The sequence below is a fragment of the Bombina bombina genome, chromosome 3 (assembly GCF_027579735.1).
Source record: "Bombina bombina isolate aBomBom1 chromosome 3, aBomBom1.pri, whole genome shotgun sequence".
NCBI lineage: Eukaryota > Metazoa > Chordata > Amphibia > Anura > Bombinatoridae > Bombina > Bombina bombina.
Window position 1 is genome coordinate 19,281,184 of NC_069501.1, and position 21,596 is coordinate 19,302,779.

At 42.7% G+C, this 21,596-nt stretch overlaps 1 protein-coding gene across 3 annotated transcripts in view; it reads left to right on the top strand.

The window, feature by feature from the left end:
* LOC128652796 (gastrula zinc finger protein XlCGF26.1-like) overlaps window positions 1–21,596 on the top strand; it is a 232,525-nt gene that overhangs the window by 85,844 nt on the left and 125,085 nt on the right. For 2 of the 3 annotated variants that reach the window (XM_053705729.1, XM_053705730.1), the window contains exons 3-4: window positions 7,703–7,810; window positions 12,820–12,918. The exons of the other annotated variant lie outside the window; for it this stretch is intronic. In XM_053705729.1, the coding sequence (XP_053561704.1) occupies window positions 7,703–7,810; window positions 12,820–12,918 (207 nt within the window). The remainder of the gene's footprint in view (window positions 1–7,702; window positions 7,811–12,819; window positions 12,919–21,596) is intronic. 3 annotated transcript variants of the gene reach the window in all.

Consider the following 21,596-nt stretch of genomic DNA (forward strand, 5'->3'; position numbering starts at 1 on the left):
GTTATAAGAGCCGCGTGCTGTATATATGGCAGCAGTGCTTGTTATAAGAGCAGCGTGCTGTATATATGGTAGCAGTGCTTGTTATAAGAGCAGCGTGCTGTATATATGGTAGCAGTGCTTGTTATAAGAGCAGCGTGCTGTATATATGGTAGCAGTGCTTGTTATAAGAGCAGCATGCTGTATATATGGTAGCAGTGCTTGTCATAAGAGCAGTGTGCTGTATATATGGTAGCAGTGCTTGTTATAAGAGCAGCGTGCTGTATATATGGTAGCAGTGCTTGTTATAAGAGCAGCGTGCTGTATATATGTTAGCAGTGCTTGTCATAAGAGCAGCGTGTTGTATATATGGTAGCAGTGCTTGTTATAAGAGCAGCGTGCTGTATATATGGTAGCAGTGCTTGTCATAAGAGCAGCGTGCTGTATATATGGTAGCAGTGCTTGTCATAAGAGCAGCATGCTGTATATATGGTAGCAGTGCTGGTTATTAGAGCAGCGTGCTGTATATATGGTAGCAGTGCTTGTTATAAGAGCAGCGTGCTGTATATATGGTAGCAGTGCTTGTTATAAGAGAAGCGTGCTGTATATATGTTAGCAGTGCTTGTCATAAGAGCAGCGTGCTGTATATATGGTAGCAGTGCTTGTCATAAGAGCAGCATGCTGTATATATGTTAGCAGTGCTTGTCATAAGAGCAGCGTGCTGTATATATGGTAGCAGTGCTGGTTATTAGAGCAGCGTGCTGTATATATGGTAGCAGTGCTTGTTATAAGAGCAGCGTGCTGTATATATGGTAGCAGTGCTTGTTATAAGAGAAGCGTGCTTTATATATGGTAGCAGTGCTTGTCATAAGAGCAGCGTGCGGTATATATGGTAGCAGTCCTTGTTATAAGAGCAGCGTGCTGTATATATGGTAGCAGTGCTTGTCATAAGAGCAGCGTGCTGTATATATGGTAGCAGTGCTTGTCATGAGAGCAGCGTGCTGTATATATGGTAGCAGTGCTTGTCATAAGAGCAGCGTGCTGTATATATGGTAGCAGTCCTTGTTATAAGAGCAGCGTACTGTATATATGGCAGCAGTGCTTGTTATAAGAGCCGCGTGCTGTATATATGGCAGCAGTGCTTGTTATAAGAGCAGCGTGCTGTATATATGGTAGCAGTGCTTGTTATAAGAGCAGCGTGCTGTATATATGGTAGCAGTGCTTGTTATAAGAGCAGCGTGCTGTATATATGGTAGCAGTGCTTGTTATAAGAGCAGCGTGCTGTATAAATGGTAGCAGTGCTTGTCATAAGAGCAGCGTACTGTATATATGGTAGCAGTGCTTGTTATAAGAGCAGCGTGCTGTATATATGGTAGCAGTGCTTGTCATAAGAGCAGCGTGCTGTATATATGATAGCAGTGCTTGTCATAAGAGCAGCGTGCTGTATATATGATAGCAGTGCTTGTTATAAGAGCAGCGTGCTGTATATATGGTAGCAGTGCTTGTCATAAGAGCAGCGTGCTGTATATATGGTAGCAGTGCTTGTCATAAGAGCAGCGTGCTGTATATATGGTAGCAGTGCTTGTCATAAGAGCAGCGTGCTGTATATATGGTAGCAGTGCTTGTTATAAGAGCAGCGTGCTGTATATATGGTAGCAGTGCTTGTCATAAGAGCAGCGTGCTGTATATATGGCAGCAGTGCTTGTTATAAGAGCAGGGTGCTGTATATATGGTAGCAGTGCTTGTCATTAGAGCAGCGTGCTGTATATATGGTAGCAGTGCTTGTTATAAGAGCAGGGTGCTGTATATATGGTAGCAGTGCTTGTTATAAGAGCAGGGTGCTGTATATATGGTAGCAGTGCTTGTTATAAGAGCAGCGTGCTGTATATATGGTAGCAGTGCTTGTTATAAGAGCAGCGTGCTGTATATATGGTAGCAGTGCTTGTTATAAGAGCAGCGTGCTGTATATATGGTAGCAGTGCTTGTTATAAGAGCAGCGTGCTGTATATATGGTAGCAGTGCTTGTTATAAGAGCAGCGTGCTGTATATATGGTAGCAGTGCTTGTTATAAGAACAGCGTGCTGTATATATGGTAGCAGTGCTTGTTATAAGAGCAGCGTGCTGTATATATGGTAGCAGTGCTTGTTATAAGAGCAGCGTGCTGTATATATGGTAGCAGTGCTTGTTATAAGAGCAGCGTGCTGTATAAATGGTAGCAATTCTTGTCATAAGAGCAGCGTGCTGTATATATGGTAGCAGTGCTTGTTATAAGAGCAGTGTGCTGTATATATGGTAGCAGTGCTTGTTATAAGAGCAGCGTGCTGTATATATGGTAGCAGTGCTTGTTATAAGAGCAGTGTGCTGTATATATGGTAGCAGTGCTTGTCATAAGAGCAGCGTGCTGTATATATGGTAGCAGTGCTTGTCATAAGAGCAGCGTGCTGTATATATGGTAGCAGTGCTTGTCATAAGAGCAGCGTGCTGTATATATGGTAGCAGTGCTTGCAATGAGAGCAGCGTGCTGTATATATGGCAGCAGTGCTTGTCATTAGAGCAGCGTACTGTATATATGGTAGCAGTGCTTGCAATGAGAGCAGTGTGCTGTATATATGGTAGCAGTGCTTGTCATAAGAGCAGCGTGCTGTATATATGGTAGCAGTGCTTGCTATAAGAGCAGCGTGCTTTATATATGTTAGCAGTGCTTGTCATAAGAGCAGCGTGCTGTATATATGGTAGCAGTGCTTGTCATAAGAGCAGCGTGCTGTATATATGGTAGCAGTGCTTGTTATGAGAGCAGTGTGCTGTATATATGGTAGCAGTGCTTGTCATAAGAGCAGCGTGCTGTATATATGGTAGCAGTGCTTGTTATAAGAGCAGTGTGCTGTATATATGGTAGCAGTGCTTGTTATAAGAGCAGTGTGCTGTATATATGGTAGCAGTGCTTGTCATAAGAGCAGCGTGCTGTATATATGGTAGCAGTGCTTGTCATAAGAGCAGCGTGCTGTATATATGGTAGCAGTGCTTGTTATAAGAGCAGCGTGCTGTATATATGGCAGCAGTTCTTGTTATAAGAGCAGCGTGCTGTATATATGGCAGCAGTGCTTGTTATAAGAGCAGGGTGCTGTATATATGGTAGCAGTGCTTGTCATAAGAGCAGCGTGCTGTATATATGGTAGCAGTGCTTGTTATAAGAGCAGAGTGCTGTATATATGGTAGCAGTGCTTGTCATAAGAGCAGTGTGCTGTATATATGGTAGCAGTGCTTGTTATAAGAGCAGCGTGCTGTATATATGGTAGCAGTGCTTGTTATAAGAGCAGCGTGCTGTATATATGGTAGCAGTGCTTGTTATGAGAGCAGCGTGCTGTATATATGGCAGCAGTTCTTGTTATAAGAGCAGCGTGCTGTATATATGGTAGCAGTGCTTGCTATAAGAGCAGCGTGCTGTATATATGGTAGCAGTGCTTGCTATAAGAGCAGCGTGCTGTATATATGGTAGCAGTGCTTGCTATAAGAGCAACGTGCTGTATATATGGTAGCAGTGCTTGTCATAAGAGCAGCGTGCTGTATATATGGTAGCAGTGCTTGTTATAAGAGCAGCGTGCTGTATATATGGCAGCAGTTCTTGTTATAAGAGCAGCGTGCTGTATATATGGCAGCAGTGCTTGTTATAAGAGCAGGGTGCTGTATATATGGTAGCAGTGCTTGTCATAAGAGCAGCGTGCTGTATATATGGCAGCAGTTCTTGTTATAAGAGCAGCGTGCTGTATATATGGTAGCAGTGCTTGCTATAAGAGCAGCGTGCTGTATATATGGTAGCAGTGCTTGCTATAAGAGCAGCGTGCTGTATATATGGTAGCAGTGCTTGCTATAAGAGCAACGTGCTGTATATATGGTAGCAGTGCTTGTTATAAGAGCAGAGTGCTGTATATATGGTATCAGTGCTTGTCATAAGAGCAGCGTGCTGTATATATGGTAGCAGTGCTTGTAATGAGAGCAGCGTGCTGTATATATGGTAGCAGTGCTTGTCATAAGAGCTGAGTGATGTATATATGGTAGCAGTGCTTGTCATAAGAGCAGTGTGCTGTATATATGGTAGCAGTGCTTGTCATGAGAGCAGTGTGCTGTATATATGGTAGCAGTGCTTGTTATAAGAGCAGCGTGCGGTATATATGGTAGCAGTGCTTGTTATAAGAGCAGCGTGCTGTATATATGGTAGCAGTGCTTGTTATAAGGGCAGCGTGCTGTATATATGGTAGCAGTGCTTGTTATAAGGGCAGCGTACTGTATATATGGTAGCAGTGCTTGTTATAAGAGCAGCGTGCTGTATATATGGTAGCAGTGCTTGTTAAAAGAGCAGTGTGCTGTATATATGGTAGCAGTGCTTGTCATGAGAGCAGCGTGTTGTATATATGGTAGCAGTGCTTGTCATGAGAGCAGCGTGTTGTATACATGGTAGCAGTGCTTGTTATAAGAGCAGTGTGCTGTATATATGGTAGCAGTGCTTGTTATAAGAGCAGTGTGCTGTATATATGGTAGCAGTGCTTGTTATAAGAGCAGCGTGCTGTATATATGTTAGCAGTGCTTGTCATAAGAGCAGTGTGCTGTATATATGGTAGCAGTGCTTGTCATAAGAGCAGCATGCTGTATATATGGTAGCAATGCTTGTTATAAGAGCAGCGTGCTGTATATATGGTAGCAGTGCTTGTTATAAGAGCAGCGTGCTGTATATATGGTAGCAGTGCTTGTTATGAGAGCAGTGTGCTGTATATATGGTAGCAGTGCTTGTCATAAGAGCAGCGTGCTGTATATATGGTAGCAGTGCTTGTTATGAGAGCAGCGTGCTGTATATATGGTAGCAGTGCTTGTCATAAGAGCAGCGTGCTGTATATATGGTAGCAGTGCTTGTTATGAGAGCAGCGTGCTGTATATATGGTAGCAGTGCTTGTTATAAGAGCAGCGTGCTGTATATATGGTAGCAGTGCTTGTCATAAGAGCAGCGTGCTGTATATATGGTAGCAGTGCTTGTCATAAGAGCAGCGTGCTGTATATATGGTATCAGTGCTTGTCATAAGAGCAGCGTGCTCTATATATGGTAGCAGTGCTTGTCATAAGAGCAGCGTGCTGTATATATGTTAGCAGTGCTTGTTATAAGAGCAGTGTGCTGTATATATGGTATCAGTGCTTGTTATAAGAGCAGTGTGCTGTATATATGGTAGCAGTGCTTGTCTTAAGAGCAGCGTGCTGTATATATGGTAGCAGTGCTTGTCATAAGAGCAGTGTGCTGTATATATGGTAGCAGTGCTTGTCATGAGAGCAGCATGCTGTATATATGGTAGCAGTGCTTGTTATAAGAGCAGCGTGCTGTATATATGGTAGCAGTGCTTGTCATAAGAGCAGCATGCTGTATATATGGTAGCAGTGCTTGTTATAAGAGCAGCGTGCTGTATATATGGTAGCAGTGCTTGTTATAAGAGCAGCGTGCTGTATATATGGTAGCAGTGCTTGTCATAAGAGCAGTGTGCTGTATATATGGTATCAGTGCTTGTTATAAGAGCAGTGTGCTGTATATATGGTAGCAGTGCTTGTCATAAGAGCAGCGTGCTGTATATATGTTAGCAGTGCTTGTTATAAGGGCAGCGTGCTGTATATATGGTAGCAGTGCTTGTTATAAGAGCAGCGTGCTGTATATATGGTAGCAGTGCTTGTCATGAGAGCAGCATGCTGTATATATGGTAGCAGTGCTTGTTATAAGAGCAGCATGCTGTATATATGGTAGCAGTGCTTGTTATAAGAGCAGCGTGCTGTATATATGGTAGCAGTGCTTGTTATAAGAGCAGCGTGCTGTATATATGGTATCAGTGCTTGTTATAAGAGCAGCGTGCTGTATATATGGTAGCAGTGCTTGTTATAAGAGCAGTGTGCTGTATATATGGTAGCAGTGCTTGTCATAAGAGCAGCATGCTGTATATATGGTAGCAGTGCTGGTTATTAGAGCAGCGTGCTGTATATATGGTAGCAGTGCTTGTTATAAGAGCAGCGTGCTGTATATATGTTAGCAGTGCTTGTTATAAGAGAAGCGTGCTGTATATATGTTAGCAGTGCTTGTCATAAGAGCAGCGTGCTGTATATATGGTAGCAGTGCTTGTCATAAGAGCAGCGTGCTGTATATATGGTAGCAGTGCTTGTCATAAGAACAGCGTGCTGTATATATGGTAGCAGTGCTTGTCATAAGAGCAGCGTGTTGTATATATGGTAGCAGTGCTTGTTATAAGAGCAAGGTGCTGTATATTAGGTAGCAGTGCTTGTTATAAGAGCAGCGTGCTGTATATATGGTAGCAGTGCTTGTTATAAGAGCAGCGTGCTGTATATATGGTAGCAGTGCTTGTCATAAGAGCAGTGTGCTGTATATATGGTAGCAGTGCTTGTCATAAGAGCAGTGTGCTGTATATATGGTAGCAGTGCTTGTTATAAGAGCAGCGTGCTGTATATATGGTAGCAGTTCTTGTTATAAGAGCAGCGTGCTGTATATATGGTAGCAGTGCTTGTCATGAGAGCATACTGTGGTAGACTCAGGAGCCTGCTTTATATCTGGTAGCAATGCTTGTCACGAGCATACTGAGGTAGGCTGATGAACAAGCTTTATATATATATAGTAGCAGTGCTTGTCATAAGAGCATGCTTAAATGGGCACTGGAGCAAACGTTATATAAGTCAGCAATGTTTATCATGAGAGTATACTGAAGTAGTCTGGGGAGTGTGCTATATATGTAGTGTTCCAGGCACGTGCACACTTCTGAGCATACTTATTTTGTTATGGGAAGAAGCTAACTTTAAACAAAGGATACCAAAAGGAAAAAAGTTAAATGCAATAACATAAGGAGCGTTGTTTGTTTTTACAATATGGTGCCGCTGGGGGCGGAGCTGGAGATGCTGGTGTCTAGCCGGTACTTCCTGTCACTAGTATCCTGCTTGTCTGTCTGATCTTTCTGGTGCGCACAACACGCTGCTTCCTGTTTGCCAGTTTTATGTAGTTCTGAGCCGGCCTTTCCTCCTCTTTAAATGGCACTAATTCTCATACCGTGTTATTAGCTATCCAGCTTCCCGGGTTTACTGCATGCTGACACTTCTAGCCCTGTATTGTGTATATAACAAACTGTTACGTGTGTACAGATACAAAAGTAAAACAGGCAGCAAGCTTTCCTTTAGGTTTATTTGTGTAGCTTTTATTATATCAGTCATGTAAAACCTCACAGTGCGCTGGTATAGACTCTCTCATGTAAGGTCATTTACCAGAGAATGTAAGATCAAGGAGTTGTATACATACAAAATAACTACACTTTTTACCCATAGCTGGTTCTTATTACCTTGTAAAGGAAATGAAACCCAAGATTTTTCTTTTGTAATTCAGATAATAATTTTCAAAAGGTTTTCATTTTATTTCTATTTTCAAATTAGTTTTGTTCTTATGATATTCTTTGTTGAAGAGATTGCTAGGTTAGAGTCTGAAGCAGGAAATTGTTCTGCCATTCTTGCAAACTGCTGCCATGTGTGTTCCAGACAAAAACACACGCCTGATTTATTCATTTTTTTGTGATACTATTAGCTAATTTTATTAGGCTTTCACTAATTGTGCAATAAACTAAATCACAAAGTACAAACCTGTTATATAAGTTTATGTTACACCTTGTACCGTGTATCATCAGGTAGTTTCCTGCTGTAATTACAGGGCGTCTAGAGGAAAACCCGGGCACTGGGCTATTAAATGTGAAGGAAGAGGATGAGACAAATGACATGAATAGTCATCAGACTGAAATACATTGGTCCCTCCCTGCCGGTGAGTAGTAATACGTGAGAGTCTGCCGGGGCTGTGCACACCTTTACTTACTGCTTGTAGTTTACTGTCATATAACAGAGAGAAAGTACACTGCAGCGCTGTAAATATACGGCTTAAAGGACATCAAATGACAGAGTTAGTATTGGAAGTATGAAATATGAGAGGCATAAAAACATTTAATTTGAAACATATATGCAACAATAAAACAAACACTTGTTAAAGTGTAGCATCCATTAAAACAGTTGAAAATACATGACATACATACATAAAATCATACAAGTTTAAAAGTCCATGTAAAAACAGGGAGTTTGGATCCAGCAAGTAAACTTTAAACAGTTTTCGGCAAGGAGACCGGGGGTTGGTTCGTAGTTTCCTTAGGTAAAAGGTCCCGTTAGCAATCAGGCTAAGTCCGAAATATCCATTGTGCTTGTTCTTTTTCAAAAACGCTTCTTGGCGGTATTTTTGAAAATCCGAACTGCTAGTGATTCTAGCCTTCTCTGCACCTCTAGGACTACGGATGCACAAATGGGACACAAACAGCAAGATAGAGCGTATAGAGCAGAATTAGATGCAATCAGCCAATAGGATAGAACTTCAATCCTATTAGCTGATTAGAACAGCCAATAGGATTGAGCTCGCATTCTATTGTCTGTTCCAATCAGCCAATAGGATTGAAGTTCAATCCTATTGGCTGATTGCATCAGCCAATAGGATTTTGTCCTACCCTAATCCGGTTGGCTGAATTCTATTAGCCAATCGGAATTGAAGGGACGCCATCTTGGATGATGTCACTTAAAGGAACCTTCATTCGTCGGTTATTCGTCGGCCAGGAAGGATGCTCCGCGTCGGATGTCTTGAAGATGGACCCACTCCGCGCCGGATGGATGAAGATAGAAGATGCCGTCTGGATGAAGACTTCTGCCCGTCTGGAGGACCTCTTCTTCCCGGCTTTGATGAAGACTCCTGCCTGTCTGGAGGACCACTGCACCCGGCTTCGTTGAGGACTTCAGCCCGGTTGGGTGGACACTTCTCAAGGTAGGGTGATCTCCAAGGGGTTAGTGTTAGGTTTTATTAAGGGGGGATTGGGTGGGTTTTAGAATAGGGTTGGGTGTGTGGATGGTGGGTTTTAATGTTGGTGGGGATATGGTACTTTTTTTACAGGCAAAAGAGTTGATTACTTTGGGGCAATTCGACCGCAAAAGGCCCTTTTAAAGGCTATTTGTAATTTAGTGTAGGGTACAGTTTTTTATTATTTTGGGGGGCTTTTTTATTTTATTAGGGGGATTAGATTAGGTGTAATTAGTTTAAAAAACTTGTAATTATTTTATTATTTTCTGTAATTTAGTGTTTGTTTTTTTCGTACTTTAGATAATTGTATTTAATTGTAGTTAATTGTAGTTAATTTAGGGAATTAATTTAATTGTAGTGTAGTGTTTGGTGTAATTGTAACTTAGGTTAGGTTTTATTTTACAGGTAAATTTGTCTTTATTTTAACTAGGTAGCTATTAAATAGTTAATAACTATTTAATAACTATTGTACCTAGTTAAAATAAATACAAACTTGCCTGTAAAATAAAAATAAACCCTAAGCTAGATACAATGTAACTATTAGTTATATTGTAGCTATCTTAGGGTTTATTTTATAGGTAAGTATTTAGTTTTAAATAGAAATTATTTAGTTAATTGCATTAATTTTATTTAGATTTATTAAAATGATATTTAAATTAGGTGGGTTAGGGTTAGACTTAGGTTTAGGGGTTACTAACTTTAATATAGTGGCGGCGACGTTAGGGGCGGCAGATTAGGGGTTAATAAATGTAGTTAGGTTGCGGCGACATTGGGAACAGCAGATTAGGGGTTAATAAATATAATGTAGGGTTCGGCGATGTTGGGGGCAGTAGATTAGGGGTTCATAAGTATAATGTAGGTGGCGGCGGCGGTGTCCGGAGCGGCACATTAGGGGTTAATAATATACAATCAGCCAATAGAATGTGAGCTCAATCCTATTGACTGATTGGATTAGCCAATAGGATTGAAGCTCAATCCTAGGTTTAACTGTAAGGTTTAACTGTAAGACAGGTTACGTTTTATTTTACAGGTAATTTTGTTTTTATTTTAACTAGGTAGCTAGTAAATGGTTAATAACTATTTACTAACTAGTCTACCTAGTTAAAATAAAAACAAACTTACCTGTAAAATAAAAATAAAACCTAAGTTAGCTACAATGTAACTATTAGTTATATTGTAGCTATTTTAGGGTTTATTTTACAGGTAAGTATTTAGTTTTAAATAGGTTTTATTTAGGTAATATTAGTAATTTTTATTTAGATTTATTTTAATTATATTAAAGTTAGGGGTGTTAGGGTTAGACTTAGGTTTAGGGGTTAAAATATTTATTTAGTGTTAGTGATGTGGGAGGCCAGAGGTTTAGGGGTTAATAACTTTAGTATAATGGCCGCGGCGACGCTGGTGGTGGAAGAATAGGGATTAATAAGTGTAATGTAGGTGGCGGCGACATTGTGGACTGCAGATTAGGGGTTAATAAGTGTAATGTAGGTGGCGGCAGATTAGGGGTTAATAAGTGTAATGTAGGTGGCGGCGATGTTGGGGGCTGTAGATTAGGGGTGTTTAGACTTGGGGTTTATACTAGGGTGTTAGGTTTAAACATAACTTTTCTTTCCCCATAGGAATCAATGGGGCTGCGCTATGGAGGCTTTTTTTTTTAGCTGGCTCTCCCCATTGATGTTTATGGGGAAATCGTGCACGAGCACGTAAAAGCAGCTCACAGCAGCACTGGTATTTGGGTGCGGCATGGAGCTCAACGCTGCCATATTGCCTACTAAACCTGTAATACCAGCACCGTTAAAGGTGAGCGGTGGAAATAACTTGCAAGTTAGCAGTGAGGCAGCCATAACGCAAAACTCGTAATCTGGCCGATAGTCGTGTTAAAAAGGTAAAACATTATTAATTTAGTGAATCTGTTTAGGCATATAGGTTTCAAATTAAATGATTTTTTGCCTCTTATATACAGGGAGTGCAGAATTATTAGGCAAATGAGTATTTTGACCACATCATCCTCTTTATGCATGTTGTCTTACTCCAAGCTGTATAGGCTCGAAAGCCTGCTACCAATTAAGCATATTAGGTGATGTGCATCTCTGTAATGAGAAGGGGTGTGGTCTAATGACATCAACACCCTATATCAGGTGTGCATAATTATTAGGCAACTTCCTTTCCTTTGGCAAAATGGGTCAAAAGAAGGACTTGACAGGCTCAGAAAAGTCCAAAATAGTGAGATATCTTGCAGAGGGATGCAGCACTCTTAAAATTGCAAAGCTTCTGAAGCGTGATCATCGAACAATCAAGCGTTTCATTCAAAATAGTCAACAGGGTCGCAAGAAGCGTGTGGAAAAACCAAGGCGCAAAATAACTGCCCATGAACTGAGAAAAGTCAAGCGTGCAGCTGCCAAGATGCCACTTGCCACCAGTTTGGCCATATTTCAGAGCTGCAACATCACTGGAGTGCCCAAAAGCACAAGGTGTGCAATACTCAGAGACATGGCCAAGGTAAGAAAGGCTGAAAGACGACCACCACTGAACAAGACACACAAGCTGAAACGTCAAGACTGGGCCAAGAAATATCTCAAGACTGATTTTTCTAAGGTTTTATGGACTGATGAAATGAGAGTGAGTCTTGATGGGCCAGATGGATGGGCCCGTGGCTGGATTGGTAAAGGGCAGAGAGCTCCAGTCCGACTCAGACGCTAGCAAGGTGGAGGTGAAGTACTGGTTTGGGCTGGTATCATCAAAGATGAGCTTGTGGGGCCTTTTCGGGTTGAGGATGGAGTCAAGATCAACTCCCAGTCCTACTGCCAGTTTCTGGAAGACACCTTCTTCAAGCAGTGGTACAGGAAGAAGTCTGCATCCTTCAAGAAAAACATGATTTTCATGCAGGACAATGCTCCATCACACGCGTCCAAGTACTCCACAGCGTGGCTGGCAAGAAAGGGTATAAAAGAAGAAAATCTAATGACATGGCCTCCTTGTTCACCTGATCTGAACCCCATTGAGAACCTGTGGTCCATCATCAAATGTGAGATTTACAAGGAGGGAAAACAGTACACCTCTCTGAACAGTGTCTGGGAGGCTGTGGTTGCTGCTGCACGCAATGTTGATGGTGAACAGATCAAAACACTGACAGAATCCATGGATGGCAGGCTTTTGAGTGTCCTTGCAAAGAAAGGTGGCTATATTGGTCACTGATTTGTTTATGTTTTGTTTTTGAATGTCAGAAATGTATATTTGTGAATGTTGAGATGTTATATTGGTTTCACTGGTAAAAATAAATAATTGAAATGGGTATATATTTGTTTTTTGTTAAGTTGCCTAATAATTATGCACAGTAATAGTCACCTGCACACACAGATATCCCCCTAAAATAGCTAAAACTAAAAACAAACTAAAAACTACTTCCAAAAATATTCAGCTTTGATACTAATGAGTTTTTTGGGTTCATTGAGAACATGGTTGTTGTTCAATAATAAAATTAATCCTCAAAAATACAACTTGCCTAATAATTCTGCACTCCCTGTAGACTTCCAATACTAATTCAACTCTGTCATTTGATGTCCTTTAAGCCGTATTTTTACAGCGCTGCAGTGTACTTTCTCTCTGTTATATGAGGGTGTTTTGTAAGCATCTGTGTTTTGATGTATAGGGATTCTTTTTTTCATTGCTAGCTTTGCGACTTCTTGTTTCTACGCTGATATCGCTTCTCCTTCTTCGCACACTTATAAGCAAAGATAGCAAAATGAGTTTAACTCTTGTTTAGTTTATGCATTTTTATATTGGAATATAGCAGAGCACAACCAATAAATAAAGAAGGAAAATGTGCACAGCGTGTGTACTGGGTGATATGGTCTGTCTGGTAAATACACAAACTGTTTTATGGTAAAGTTATAAAAACTACATCATGGGATATAAAAGCTGAATCTGCTTTATTTGTACAGGTGAAGATAACGCTGATATAGTGAAAGTCGAGATAATAGAAGATCTGTGTGTGACGCTGGGAACCCCATATGAAGAAGCCAGTGCCCGTATCAGCGCACGTGAGTGTGCATGTATCTTGTGTCTGAGGTACACAGGTTATATGTGAGTGTGCACGTGTGTTGTGTCTAAGAGATGTGGTATACTGTACATGTAAGTTACAACATACATGTGTCTGGGTGACGTGGGATATAGGTAAGTATGCACGTATATTGTAAGGTACGCAGGTTATATGTGAGTGTGCACGTGTGTTGTGTCTAAGAGATGTGGTATACTGTACATGTAAGTTACAACATACATGTGTCTGGGTGACGTGGGATATAGGTAAGTATGCACGTATATTGTGAGGTACGTGGGATATAGGTAAGTATGCACATATATTGTAGGGTACGTGGGATATAGGTAAGTATGCACATATATTGTAGGGTACGTGGGATATAGGTAAGTATGCACATATATTGTAGGGTACGTGGGATATAGGTAAGTATGCACGTATATTGTGAGGTACGCAGGTTATATGTGTGTGCACATGTGTTGTGTCTGAGGTACACAGGTTATATGTGAGTGTGCACGTGTGTTGTGTCTAAGAGATGTGGTATACTGTACATGTAAGTTACAACATACATGTGTGTGGGTGAAGTGGGATATAGGTAAGTATGCACGTATATTGTAAGGTACGCAGGTTATATGTGAGTGTGCACGTGTGTTGTGTCTGAGGTACGCAGGTTATATGTGAGTGTGCACGTGTGTTGTGTCTAAGAGATGTGGTACACTGTACATGTAAGTTACAACATATATTGTGAGGTACGTTGGATATAGGTAAGTATGCACATATATTGTAGGGTACGTGGGATATAGGTAAGTATGCTCATATATTGTGAGGTACGTGGGATATAGGTAAGTATGCACATATATTGTAGGGTACGTGGGATTATAGGTAAGTATTCACATATATTGTAGGGTACGTGGGATTATAGGTAAGTATTCACATATATTGTGAGGTACGTGGGATATAGGTAAGTATGCACATATATTGTAGGGTACGTGGGATATAGGTAAGTATGCACGTATATATTGTGAGGTACGTGGGATATAGGTAAGTATGCACATATATTGTAGGGTACGTGGGATATAGGTAAGTATGCACATATATTGTAGGGTACGTGGGATATAGGTAAGTATGCACATATATTGTAGGGTACGTGGGATATAGGTAAGTATGCACATATATTGTAGGGTACGTGGGATATAGGTAAGTATGCACGTATATATTGTGAGGTACGTGGGATATAGGTAAGTATGCACGTATATATTGTGAGGTACGTGGGATATAGGTAAGTATGCACATATATTGTAGGGTACGTGGGATATAGGTAAGTTTGCACGTATATTGTGAGGTACGTGGGATATAGGTAAGTATGCACATATATTGTAGGGTACGTGGGATATAGGTAAGTATGCACATATATTGTAGGGTACGTGGGATATAGGTAAGTATGCACATATATTGTAGGGTACGTGGGATATAGGTAAGTATTCACATATATTGTAGGGTACGTGGGATATAGGTAAGTTTGCACATATATTGTGAGGTACGTGGGATATAGGTAAGTATGCACATATATTGTAGGGTACGTGGGATATAGGTAAGTATGCACGTATATTGTAGGGTACGTGGGATATAGGTAAGTATGCACGTATATTGTAGGGTACGTGGGATATAGGTAAGTATGCACGTATATTGTGAGGTACGTGGGATATAGGTAAGTATGCACATATATTGTGAGGTACGTGGGATATAGGTAAGTATGCACATATATTGTGAGGTACGTGGGATATAGGTAAGTATGCACATATATTGTAGGGTATGTGGGATATAGGTAAGTATGCACATATATTGTGAGGTACGTGGGATATAGGTAAGTATGCACATATATTGTAGGGTACGTGGGATATAGGTAAGTATGCACATATATTGTGAGGTACGTGGGATATAGGTAAGTATGCACATATATTGTAGTGTACGTGGGATATAGGTAAGTTTGCACATATATTGTAGGGTACGTGGGATATAGGTAAGTATGCACATATATTGTAGTGTACGTGGGATATAGGTAAGTTTGCACATATATTGTAGAGTACGTGGGATATAGGTAAGTATGCACGTATATTGTAGGGTACGTGGGATATAGGTAAGTATGCACATATATTGTGAGGTACGTGGGATATAGGTAAGTATGCACATATATTGTGAGGTACGTGGGATATAGGTAAGTATGCACGTATATTGTAGGGTACGTGGGATATAGATAAGTTTGCACATATATTGTAGGGTACGTGGGTTACAGATGAGCAACACAAGTTAGCAACATTTTGGAAACAACAAATGCACTTAATCGTGGTTGATTAAAAGCATTTGTTGAGCCCAAAACATTGGTAAATTATTTGGACCCAGGTGAGTGTTCTTGTGTGTTGTGTCTGAGGGACTGGATTGCAGGTGAGTGTGCTTGTGTGTTGTGTCTGAGGGACTGGATTGCAGGTGAGTGTGCTTGTGTGTTGTGTCTGAGGGACTGGATTGCAGGTGAGTGTGCTTGTGTGTTGTGTCTGAGGGACTGGATTGCAGGTGAGTGTGCTTGTGTGTTGTGTCTGAGGGACTGGATTGCAGGTGAGTGTGCATATGTGTTGTGTCTGAGGGACTGGATTGCAGGTGAGTGTGCTTGTGTGTTGTGTCTGAGGGACTGGATTGCAGGTGAGTGTGCATATGTGTTGTCTGAGGGACTGGATTGTAGGTGAGTGTGCTTGTGTGTTGTGTCTGAGGGACTGGATTGCAGGTGAGTGTGCATATGTGTTGTCTGAGGGACTGGATTGTAGGTGAGTGTGCTTGTGTGTTGTGTCTGAGGGACTGGGTTGCAGGTGAGTGTGCTTGTGTGTTGTGTCTGAGGGACTGGATTGCAGGTGAGTGTGCATATGTGTTGTGTCTGAGGGACTGGATTGCAGGTGAGTGTGCTTGTGTGTTGTGTCTGAGGGACTGGATTGCAGGTGAGTGTGCTTGTGTGTTGTGTCTGAGGGACTGGATTGTAGGTGAGTGTGCTTGTGTGTTGTGTCTGAGGGACTGGATTGCAGGTGAGTGTGCTTGTGTGTTGTGTGAGGGACTGGATTGCAGGTGAGTGTGCTTGTGTGTTGTGACTGAGGGACTGGATTGCAGGTGAGTGTGCTTGTGTGTTGTGTCTGAGGGACTGGATTGTAGGTGAGTGTGCTTGTGTGTTGTGTCTGAGGGACTGGATTGTAGGTGAGTGTGCTTGTGTGTTGTGTCTGAGGGACTGGATTGCAGGTGAGTGTGCTTGTGTGTTGTGTCTGAGGGACTGGATTGCAGGTGAGTGTGCTTGTGTGTTGTGTCTGAGGGACTGGATTGCAGGTGAGTGTGCTTGTGTGTTGTGTCTGAGGGACTGGATTGCAGGTGAGTGTGCTTGTGTGTTGTGTCTGAGGGACTGGATTGCAGGTGAGTGTGCTTGTGTGTTGTGTCTGAGGGACTGGATTGCAGGTGAGTGTGCTTGTGTGTTGTGTCTGAGGGACTGGATTGCAGGTGAGTGTGCTTGTGTGTTGTGTCTGAGGGACTGGATTGCAGGTGAGTGTGCTTGTGTGTTGTGTCTGAGGGACTGGATTGCAGGTGAGTGTGCATATGTGTTGTGTCTGAGGGACTGGATTGCAGGTGAGTGTGCTTGTGTGTTGTGTCTGAGGGACTGGATTGCAGGTGAGTGTGCATATGTGTTGTCTGAGGGACTGGATTGTAGGTGAGTGTGCTTGTGTGTTGTGTCTGAGGGACTGGATTGCAGGTGAGTGTGCTTGTGTGTTGTGTCTGAGGGACTGGATTGCAGGTGAGTGTGCATATGTGTTGTGTCTGAGGGACTGGATTGCAGGTGAGTGTGCTTGTGTGTTGTGTCTGAGGGACTGGATTGCAGGTGAGTGTGCTTGTGTGTTGTGTCTGAGGGACTGGATTGTAGGTGAGTGTGCTTGTGTGTTGTGTCTGAGGGACTGGATTGCAGGTGAGTGTGCTTGTGTGTTGTGTGAGGGACTGGATTGCAGGTGAGTGTGCTTGTGTGTTGTGACTGAGGGACTGGATTGCAGGTGAGTGTGCTTGTGTGTTGTGTCTGAGGGACTGGATTGTAGGTGAGTGTGCTTGTGTGTTGTGTCTGAGGGACTGGATTGTAGGTGAGTGTGCTTGTGTGTTGTGTCTGAGGGACTGGATTGCAGGTGAGTGTGCTTGTGTGTTGTGTCTGAGGGACTGGATTGCAGGTGAGTGTGCTTGTGTGTTGTGTCTGAGGGACTGGATTGCAGGTGAGTGTGCTTGTGTGTTGTGTCTGAGGGACTGGATTGCAGGTGAGTGTGCTTGTGTGTTGTGTCTGAGGGACTGGATTGCAGGTGAGTGTGCATGTGTGTTGTGTCTGAGGGACTGGATTGCAGGTGAGTGTGCTTGTGTGTTGTGTCTGAGGGACTGGATTGTAGGTGAGTGTGCTTGTGTGTTGTGTCTGAGGGACTGGATTGTAGGTGAGTGTGCCTGTGTGTTGTGTGAGGGACTGGATTGTAGGTGAGTGTGCTTGTGTGTTGTGTCTGAGGGACTGGATTGCAGGTGAGTGTGCTTGCGTGTTGTGTCTGAGGGACTGGATTGCAGGTGAGTGTGCTTGTGTGTTGTGTCTGAGGGACTGGATTGCAGGTGAGTGTGCTTGTGTGTTGTGTCTGAGGGACTGGATTGCAGGTGAGTGTGCTTGTGTGCTGTGTCTGAGGGACTGGATTGCAGGTGAGTGTGCTTGTGTGTTGTGTCTGAGGGACTGGATTACAGGTGAGTGTGCTTGTGTGTTGTGTCTGAGGGACTGGATTGTAGGTGAGTGTGCTTGTGTGTTGTGTCTGAAGGACTGAATTGCAGGTGAGTGTGCTTGTGTGTTGTGTCTGAGGGACTGGATTGCAGGTGAGTGTGCTTGTGTGCTGTGTCTGAGGGACTGGATTGCAGGTGAGTGTGCTTGTGTGCTGTGTCTGAGGGACTGGATTGTAGGTGAGTGTGCTTGTGTGTTGTGTCTGAGGGACTGGTTTACAGGTGAGTGTGCTTGTGTGTTGTGTCTGAGGGACTGGATTGTAGGTGAGTGTGCTTGTGTGTTGTGTCTGAGGGACTGGATTGCAGGTGAGTGTGCTTGTGTGTTGTGTCTGAGGGACTGGATTGTAGGTGAGTGTGCTTGTGTGTTGTGTCTGAGGGACTGGATTGCAGGTGAGTGTGCTTGTGTGTTGGGACTGGATTGCAGGTGAGTGTGCTTGTGTGTTGTGTCTGAGGGACTGGATTGCAGGTGAGTGTGTTTGTGTGTTGTGTCTGAGGGACTGGATTGCAGGTGAGTGTGCTTGTGTGTTGTGTCTGAGGGACTGGATTGCAGGTGAGTGTGCTTGTGTGTTGGGACTGGATTGCAGGTGAGTGTGCTTGTGTGTTGTGTCTGAGGGACTGGATTGCAGGTGAGTGTGTTTGTGTGTTGTGTCTGAGGGACTGGATTGCAGATGAGTGTGCTTGTGTGTTGTTTCTGAGGGACTGGATTGCAGGTGAGTGTGCTTGTGTGTTGTGTCTGAGGGACTGGATTGCAGGTGAGTGTGCTTGTGTGTTGTGTCTGAGGGACTGGATTGCAGGTGAGTGTGCTTGTGTGTTGTGTCTGAGGGACTGGATTGCAGGTGAGTGTGCTTGTGTGCTGTGTCTGAGGGACTGGATTGTAGGTGAGTGTGCTTGTGTGTTGTGTCTGAGGGACTGGATTACAGGTGAGTGTGCTTGTGTGTTGTGTCTGAGGGACTGGATTGTAGGTGGGTGTGCTTGTGTGTTGTGTCTGAGGGACTGGATTGCAGGTGAGTGTGCTTGTGTGTTGTGTCTGAGGGACTGGATTGCAGGTGAGTGTGCTTGTGTGTTGTGTCTGAGGGACTGGATTGCAGGTGAGTGTGCTTGTGTGTTGTGTCTGAGGGACTGGATTGCAGGTGAGTTTGCTTGTGTGTTGTCTGAGGGACTGGATTGCAGGTGAGTGTGCTTGTGTGTTGTGTCTGAGGGACTGGATTGCAGGTGAGTGTGCTTGTGTGTTGCGTCTGAGGGACTGGATTGCAGGTGAGTGTGCTTGTGTGTTGTGTCTGAGGGACTGGATTGCAGGTGAGTGTGCTTGTGTGTTGTGTCTGAGGGACTGGATTGCAGGTGAGTGTGCTTGTGTGTTGTGTCTGAGGGACTGGATTGCAGGTGAGTGTGCTTGTGTGTTGTCTGAGGGACTGGATTGCAGGTGAGTGTGCTTGTGTGTTGTGTCTGAGGGACTGGATTGCAGATGAGTGTGCTTGTGTGTTGTTTCTGAGGGACTGGATTGCAGGTGAGTGTGCTTGTGTGTTGTGTCTGAGGGACTGGATTGCAGGTGAGTGTGCTTGTGTGTTGTGTCTGAGGGACTGGATTGCAGGTGAGTGTGCTTGTGTGTTGTGTCTGAGGGACTGGATTGCAGGTGAGTGTGCTTGTGTGTTGTGTCTGAGGGACTGGATTGCAGGTGAGTGTGCTTGTGTGCTATGTCTGAGGGACTGGATTGTAGGTGAGTGTGCTTGTGTGTTGTGTCTGAGGGACTGGATTGCAGATGAGTGTGCTTGTGTGTTGTTTCTGAGGGACTGGATTGCAGGTGAGTGTGCTTGTGTGTTGTGTCTGAGGGACTGGATTGCAGGTGAGTGTGCTTGTGTGTTGTGTCTGAGGGACTGGATTGCAGGTGAGTGTGCTTGTGTGTTGTGTCTGAGGGACTGGATTGCAGGTGAGTGTGCTTGTGTGTTGTGTCTGAGGGACTGGATTGCAGGTGAGTGTGCTTGTGTGCTATGTCTGAGGGACTGGATTGTAGGTGAGTGTGCTTGTGTGTTGTGTCTGAGGGACTGGATTACAGGTGAGTGTGCTTGTGTGTTGTGTCTGAGGGACTGGATTGTAGGTGGGTGTGCTTGTGTGTTGTGTCTGAGGGACTGGATTGCAGGTGAGTGTGCTTGTGTGTTGTGTCTGAGGGACTGGATTGCAGGTGAGTGTGCTTGTGTGTTGTGTCTGAGGGACTGGATTGCAGGTGAGTGTGCTTGTGTGTTGTGTCTGAGGGACTGGATTGCAGGTGAGTTTGCTTGTGTGTTGTCTGAGGGACTGGATTGCAGGTGAGTGTGCTTGTGTGTTGTGTCTGAGGGACTGGATTGCAGGTGAGTGTGCTTGTGTGTTGCGTCTGAGGGACTGGATTGCAGGTGAGTGTGCTTGTGTGTTGTGTCTGAGGGACTGGATTGCAGGTGAGTGTGCTTGTGTGTTGCGTCTGAGGGACTGGATTGCAGGTGAGTGTGCTTGTGTGTTGTGTCTGAGGGACTGGATTGCAGGTGAGTGTGCTTGTGTGTTGTGAGATACTGATATAAAAATCCAGTATAAAACGGTTTAAAACTTACTTAGAAGCTCTCAGTTTAGCTCTGTTGAAAAGGTTGCTGGAAAGCCCACTGCAAGTGGGAAATAAGACACTCCCCCCTCCCCCTTCTTTTGCATATGAAAAGACCCTTTACACAAACAGGAGCAAGCTGGAGAAGGTAACTGACGGTATTCTCATAAAACTTTGGGGCTTGGTTAAGAATCTGAAAATCAGAGCAATGTTATTTAAAAATAAGCAAAACTATACATTTAAAAAAAAAACTTTATGGGCTATATAAATAGATCATCTACAAAACATTTATGCAAAGAAAAAATGAGTGTATAATGGCCCTTTCAATATATCACATATTTTCTATTATGTGTTTTTATTACTCTTATTCATCTTCGATGTATCCAGCCTCCTGTCGGCAGTGATGTCACATCCTGCTAATTCAGTCAATATCTTTTCTTTAACATTCAGATTATGTTAAAACTTTTTCTTTGTCTTTATTTTTATTTTTAGGGGTCATGCTTCTATCACCCCATTAGTTGTATCATGCTTCTATCACCCCATTAGTTGTATTCTCATTCTTGTTATAAAAAAAAGTTGATTTTCGGCTTATTCTATTGGGCGTGACATCACGCCTACTCTCAGGCGTCGACTTCTAACCATGTGGCCATAGGTTGTTTCTCGTAGGTGTGTGCTTATGATCCATTTTCATTGGATATGGTCTAGTTGTTGCTTTGACAGTTGATTTAAGAGAAGCTTATGGGGTCTGACATTGACCAGTCTGTTATTTATCAGAGAATTTATTGAATGTTATATAGTTGCAAATTATATCTTGATCCATATATTGTCAATATTTATACCTGTTGAGAGTCTATGCAGTAGGACAATTGTTCGTCTATATCAGACTCCACGTGAATTATAGATTATAATGTCAGGTGTATTATACTACTGTCATTTTGTCTATGACTTAGTGGTGTTCATTGCCTAATATTAGAAGTTTGTGTATTTATCTATATATATGACTTGTATATCAGATGTGTTTTTTATTGACCACTATATTCTAAGTCTTCTTACTCTATTGGCTTATTCAAAATACTTTTAACACTTAGTTGATTAGTGGGCTTAAAAGTGAACTTAAAAATGAATTATCTTGGGCTAGAGGCTTATAGGCCAATAGAGTAAGAATACTTAGAATATAGTGCAAATAAAAAACACATCTGATATAAAAGTCATATATATATATATATAGATAAATATACAAACTTCTATTGTGAGTATTATATAGTGAGGAAATTTATAACTGTCTAAAGTCACGTATATGCCCAAATGTA